We start from the raw sequence: 6,207 nt of genomic DNA, 5'->3' as shown, positions 1-6,207 counted from the left end.
CCTATGTACAAGAATATAACTACTATAATACTGCTCCTATGTACAAGAATATAACTACTATAATACTACTCCTATGTACAAGAATATAACTACTATAATACTGCCCCCTAGGTATAAAAATACATGCATTTGAATCTTCAATCAATATATTTAGACAGGAATCAGCCAAAGATTTTTTTTTTTTAAAAAAAAGCTTTATTTTAAATATATTTATAGGTTTTTTTTTTTATTTGCGCCTACAGCGGTTGGTCACATGACTTCTGACCTCTGATGTCACTATTATGCGCTGACGTTCTCTCAGTTCATGGACGCTCTCAGGTTGTCCAGATCGGGCCGGGACTTAAATCTCTCCAGGTAATCCTCCTCTGTGTGCTGCAGAGATCAGACCGGGACAAAAGTCAGAGCAAAACACAACCAATGGGAAAGTGAAACTATAAAATCTCCTCTAAACACAAATGACCACCTGTGTCGCCATATCGCACCCATGTGCAGTAGCGCTGCTAATATGGGTAGTCTTATATTACTCACCTCCTTGACATGTAGGTTAACCCCTTCAGGCTGGTTCATTGTGAAAACTTCAATGATAATGGGAGCCAAAGTGGCGCTCAGGCCGCTGACCTGCAGACCAAGCAGCAGAGGAATAATCAGAACACCCACTGTGTCCACAAGAGTCACTACCTTCGCCATTTTGTTAAAGCTCAGACTTCTTATATAGGTTCTAAAGGTGTATGAACTGTAATTATACAGTATAGAGGCTCCTGTTTAGCGCCCCCACTAGGGTATCAACCAATCACCATCACACTGTCTCTCTATCATTCCCTCTCAGTTATGTTACTGCAGGGCAGCGTTATCTACTTACCTGGACAACCCTTTCATGGACGGTCAACACACAGTCCACAGACATCTTGTTACCCACATCTGGCATGAGCAGCACCTCTTTGGTCTTGGTTGGTTTAGCATAACTGCAAAAGGAAAATGTTCGTTGTTGTACCGTGTTAGCCAGTGGGTTGGAAATATTAAAAAAACACGAAAACTTGGTAATCTTCAGTAGTTGATACCTTTTTAATGGCTCACTCATAATGATGACAAATGGCTGACGTTTCGGAACGCTAGGCTCCTTTCTCAAAGCAAATTTAAAAACATTTTTGAAGGATGCATATATATATATATATATATATATATATATATATATATATATATACACAGAGCAGGCACAAAGGGTGTTAGATTTCAGGAGGAGGGGGGGGGGGTGGTTGATTGTTAGTAATTGGTAGAGACAATGTAAACACTTACAGGTCCTTATCAGTTCACACTGTAAAAAGACATGAAACCCTGTGATGCATTAAGTCCACACTCTAGTGTCTGAAGCAGTGTCATGAATTTATATTCATGTATGCGCCTTTCTCTCTTTGATCTGAAATTCCCTCTCAAAACTACCTCCTATAACTGCAAAGACACAGACGCATGGTTTACCAACATCCAAACCAGAAAAGTGAGCGCAGCTCTGGAGTATAATACAAGATAAGTAATGTAATGTATGTACACAGTGACTGCACCAGCAGAATAGTGAGCGCAGCTCTGGAGTATAATACAGGATAAGTAATGTAATGTAAGTACACAGTGACTGTACCAGCAGAATAGTGAGCGCAGCTCTGGAGTATAATACAGGATAAGTAATGTAATGTATGTACACAGTGACTGTACCAGCAGAATAGTGAGCGCAGCTCTGGAGTATAATACAGGATAAGTAATGTAATGTATGTACACAGTGACTGCACCAGCAGAATAGTGAGCGCAGCTCTGGAGTATAATACAGGATAAGTAATGTAATGTATGTACACAGTGACTGCACCAGCAGAATAGTGAGCGCAGCTCTGGAGTATAATACAGGATAAGTAATGTAATGTATGTACACAGTGACTGTACCAGAAGAATAGAGAGCACAGCTCTGGAGTATAATACAGGATAAGTAATGTATGTACACAGTGACTGTACCAGCAGAATAGTGAGCGCAGCTCTGGAGTATAATACAGGATAAGTAATGTAATGTATGTACACAGTGACTGTACTAGCAGAATAGTGAGAGCAGCTCTGGAGTATAATACAGGATAAGTAATGTATGTACACAGTGACTGTACCAGCAGAATAGTGAGCGCAGCTCTGGAGTATAATACAGGATAAGTAATGTAATGTATGTACACAGTGACTGTACCAGCAGAATAGTGAGCGCAGCTCTGGAGTATAATACAGGATAAGTAATGTATGTATGTACACAGTGACTGCACCAGCAGAATAGTGAGCGCAGCTCTGGAGTATAATACAGGATAAGTAATGTAATGTATGTAGACAGTGACTGCACCAGCAGAATAGTGAGCGCAGCTCTGGAGTATAATACAGGATAAGTAATGTAATGTATGTACACAGTGACTGCACCAGCAGAATAGTGAGCGCAGCTCTGGAGTATAATACAGGATAAGTAATGTATGTATGTACACAGTGACTGCACCAGCAGAATAGTGAGCGCAGCTCTGGAGTATAATACAGGATAAGTAATGTAATGTATGTACACAGTGACTGTACCAGCAGAATAGTGAGCGCAGCTCTGGAGTATAATACAGGATAAGTAATGTAATGTATGTACACAGTGACTGTACCAGCAGAATAGTGAGCGCTGCTCTGGCGTATAATACATTACTGATCCTATACTTCTCCTCAGTGACTCTTCTGGGTATATATAACATACATATCTCACCTTTCCTCCACCCTTATAGACATCTGGTTGAAGAAGTTATGCATGTACTGAGCGAAGTGTTCCACGTAGAGCATGTTGTACCCGGACACTTGGAAGTTTAGCATGCCATATTCATTCTCTGTGCCTTTTTTAATTTCCTTTTTCAGTGACTTGCCTTTTTTCTTTTGGTCCTGAAGGGGGAAACAGAATATGATCTATCTGTAATAAGAGAATATTACATTTTCTATTCACTGGCTTGATGAACCCAAGATCCTGAGGCCAGAGCGACCCATAGGAGGTAAGAAGGATGGGAAAGTATACACAGATATACAGCAGAACCTGTACGTAGAGATCTGTACACACATCTATACAGCGGCCTAAAGAGATGCAGCTCAGCGCTGGAACCCCAGGACCCCTTCCCCATTATTCTCAGCAACATAGACTCCCACTATAAGGAAGCACGGGGGTCCCTGTTATATATCGTATATAAGACGTCCTCACCACTTCTGGGGGTAGCAGGAACTTGTAGCGGCCGATGCCATGAGTAGGCTGTGACTTGTAGGATCTTCTGTCTTCTATCAGGAAACCTGTATGCAAAGGGGGAAAGGGTCACCTTTAAATACACTGCCCAGAATAATAGTCACCTTTGTATGCCATTATACAGTCACATTCACACCTGATTGCTATTGGAAACAGTCAGTAAGCTTGGAGCCAGACACTGGGTAGATGACTGTAGGTGTCACTTCCCACAAGGCCTCCACATATATTGTACTGTCAATCAGTGCTGAGTATGCCGCACATATCTGCACTCTTCTGCCGTGTCCAGATCAGGTCTACTCACCATTACTGCTGCTCAGGAGCCCCGTGTGTCCTGGGAGTCTGCTGCAGGGAAAATATCAAGATACCATATTACATTATGTACAAGGTTATACAATCTGGTAATTCAGTAATTACAGAATGTGATGTAATAGTTATTGCGGAGTCCTCCATACAGCTGATCCTTGGGGGGGCTCCAGCACGGGGATCGTCTGGCCCCGAACCCATCTACAGCACATGGGTCCCCTGACACAGCATCCTTGTGTGGACCACAGACTGTAAGTGACTCCTAGCAGCTGCCACGTGGATGGCTACAACCAGAGGCCACTGCTGAGGACCTGCGGATGGGTTGGCAGAGCGGAGGCCAGGCGAGTATGACTACTAACCCTGCCCTGTCCTCCGACACCCTGTTAATTTTCAGTTGGGACCCCCCCAAAAACCCTTGAACCCCTGAACACGAGGGCTACGTTGTTACTTACACTGCTATATCATTCTCCATTGTCTAACAGGACTATAGTCATTGTGTTCTACGCCTGCGGCACTACAAGTCTCAGCAAGGGAAGACGTGATCTCTCTACAACGGGGGGAGGGGGGGCGGTTTGTGTCCTGCCCTAGAGAGCCCCTTAATGGCGTATCGCCACGCAGCAGTATCTGCTACATGCTATTGCATACCTCCCAACCATCCCGATTTCCGCAGAACATTCACGATTCCGGTAACGTGTCCCGCGGTCCCGGTTGGAGGGAGGTATGTCCCGATTTCAACTCAGATCTGTGTCCAGAGGACACAGATCTGAGTTGAACACATACGCGGCTAAAGCAAGGAGCTGTCACAGCTCAGCTCCTTGCTTCGCCGCTGCATTCCACTACTGGCTGTGTAGACGCGAAGTGATGACGTCACATCGCGCTTACAACTGTGTTCGAGAGAAAGAGAGAGGCGCGGAGAGAGCGGCGGGGTGCGAGGAGAAGGTAAGTGTAATGTGTACACTGAGATGGAACGTGAAACTGGGGGCAGATGAAGGAGAGGACGGCATGACACTGGGGGCAGAGATGGAGAGGACATGAATCTGGGGGCAGAGATGGAGGGGACATGAATCTGGGGGCAGAGATGGAGGGGACATGAATCTGGGGGCAGAGATGGAGGGGACATGAATCTGGGGGCAGAGATGGAGGGGACATGAATCTGGGGGCAGAGATGGAGGGGACATGAATCTGGGGGCAGAGATGGAGGGGACATGAATCTGGGGGCAGAGATGGAGGGGACATGAATCTGGGGACAGAGATGGAGGGGACATGAATCTGGGGGCAGAGATGGAGAGGACATGAATCTGGGGGCAGAGATGGAGGGGACATGAATCTGGGGGCAGAGATGGAGGGGACATGAATCTGGGGGCAGAGATGGAGGGGACATGAATCTGGGGTCAGAGATGGGGGGACATGAATCTGGGGGCAGAGATGGAGGGGACATGAATCTGGGGACAGAGATGGAGGGGACATGAATCTGGGGACAGAGATGGAGGGGACATGAATCTGGGGGCAGAGATGGGGGGGACATGAATCTGGGGACAGAGATGGAGGGGACATGAATCTGGGAGCAGAGATGGTGGGGACATGAATCTGGGGGCAGACGAAGGGTGTATACGAAACTGGGGGAGAGATGGAGGGGGGACATATAATTTACGGGTGACTAGGAGGATTATACTGTGTGCGGGCACATGAAAAATGAATGAGAATGGGCGGAGTCAACATAAAAGTGGATGGGGCTAAATTTGCCGCAGCGCGCCGCACATTTTGTCCCTCTTTCGGTTCTTCAAAAGTTGGGAGGTATGTATTGTGTCTGTGCGAAATGTGTAATGAGTAATACAGCAACCAAATACACCGGCTCCCCTGTCAGCGCATGCTGCACCTTGTAGTCCCACAGCATCAGATACACAATAGAGGGGCACTCACCTGCACAGAGCGGCAGTGGACCTGAGTAGAGCGCCCCCTCTGACCGGCAGCATCTGGAGGGGGAGACAAAGACAGAGATCAGACCCTGCAATCCTTCCCAAATATCAGCCACCACCCCAATCCCCCCTGTACACTACTCACAGTCACCTTCTCACCACATGGGGGACAGTACTGGCAGGAGCGCAGGATGTGCAGCACAGAAATCCCTCCCTGCAGCAGAGACATAAAGGTTCTGCTGTAACCAAGGACACAGGACGGCCCCCTGCGGGAGGGTTAACTCTTCACTGTCACATATGTCTGACGGCCTCCGAAACACCGGGCTGTGCAGGATATAATACTACAACTCCTAGATGTGCTGACAGGGGCATGCTGGGAGTTGTAGTTTTACAAAAGCCGGAGAGACACAAAATGTTAAATCTGAATAAATGTGATAAATTTGTCGTCCTTTACCATTAACCCATTGAAGACCTTGATGCCCGTTTATCCTTAAAGGGGTTGACTCACAATAACATCTTATCTCCTATTGACAGGACAGCTGATAAGTACCCAATGGGGTCCGACACCGGGGACCCCCAACCGGTCAATAGCATGGGGTCCTGTATCCCCCATTAGAACGGAGTGATACTCTCTGTGTAAGCGGCCATTTTTATTGTGCCCGCGGGCATGCGCAGTCAGCTCTGCCAAAAGCCTAGAAACTTGAACGCAGCGCCGGA

The 6,207-nt window shown here is 46.5% G+C and overlaps 1 protein-coding gene across 1 annotated transcript; it reads right to left on the bottom strand.

Annotated features, from left to right (window-relative positions):
* Positions 1 to 202: 202 nt before the first annotated feature.
* On the bottom strand, positions 203 to 5,967 carry MRPL48 (mitochondrial ribosomal protein L48). The gene is made up of 9 exons (XM_075266312.1): positions 5,945 to 5,967; positions 5,636 to 5,704; positions 5,495 to 5,547; positions 3,573 to 3,613; positions 3,233 to 3,318; positions 2,753 to 2,922; positions 860 to 962; positions 529 to 618; positions 203 to 372 (listed from the first exon to the last, which is right to left on the bottom strand). The coding sequence occupies exons 1-9, from the start codon at positions 5,945 to 5,947 to the stop codon at positions 298 to 300; spliced, it is 690 nt and encodes a 229-aa protein (XP_075122413.1). The 5' UTR covers positions 5,948 to 5,967; the 3' UTR covers positions 203 to 297.
* Between the last annotated feature and the right edge of the window lie 240 nt (positions 5,968 to 6,207).

Source organism: Leptodactylus fuscus, chromosome 2 (assembly GCF_031893055.1).
Source record: "Leptodactylus fuscus isolate aLepFus1 chromosome 2, aLepFus1.hap2, whole genome shotgun sequence".
Classification (NCBI taxonomy): Eukaryota; Metazoa; Chordata; class Amphibia; order Anura; family Leptodactylidae; genus Leptodactylus; species Leptodactylus fuscus.
Note: the sequence above shows the minus strand (reverse complement) of the source record. Positions and strands in the feature narration are given on the sequence as shown.

Coding starts and splice junctions, on each gene's coding strand:
- MRPL48 (XM_075266312.1), bottom strand. Junction 3,319..3,572: donor GCTCCTGAGCAGCAGTAATG/GTGAGTAGACCT, acceptor CTTTGCATACAG/GTTTCCTGATAGAAGACAGA. Junction 373..528: donor TTAACCTACATGTCAAGGAG/GTGAGTAATATA, acceptor TGATCTCTGCAG/CACACAGAGGAGGATTACCT.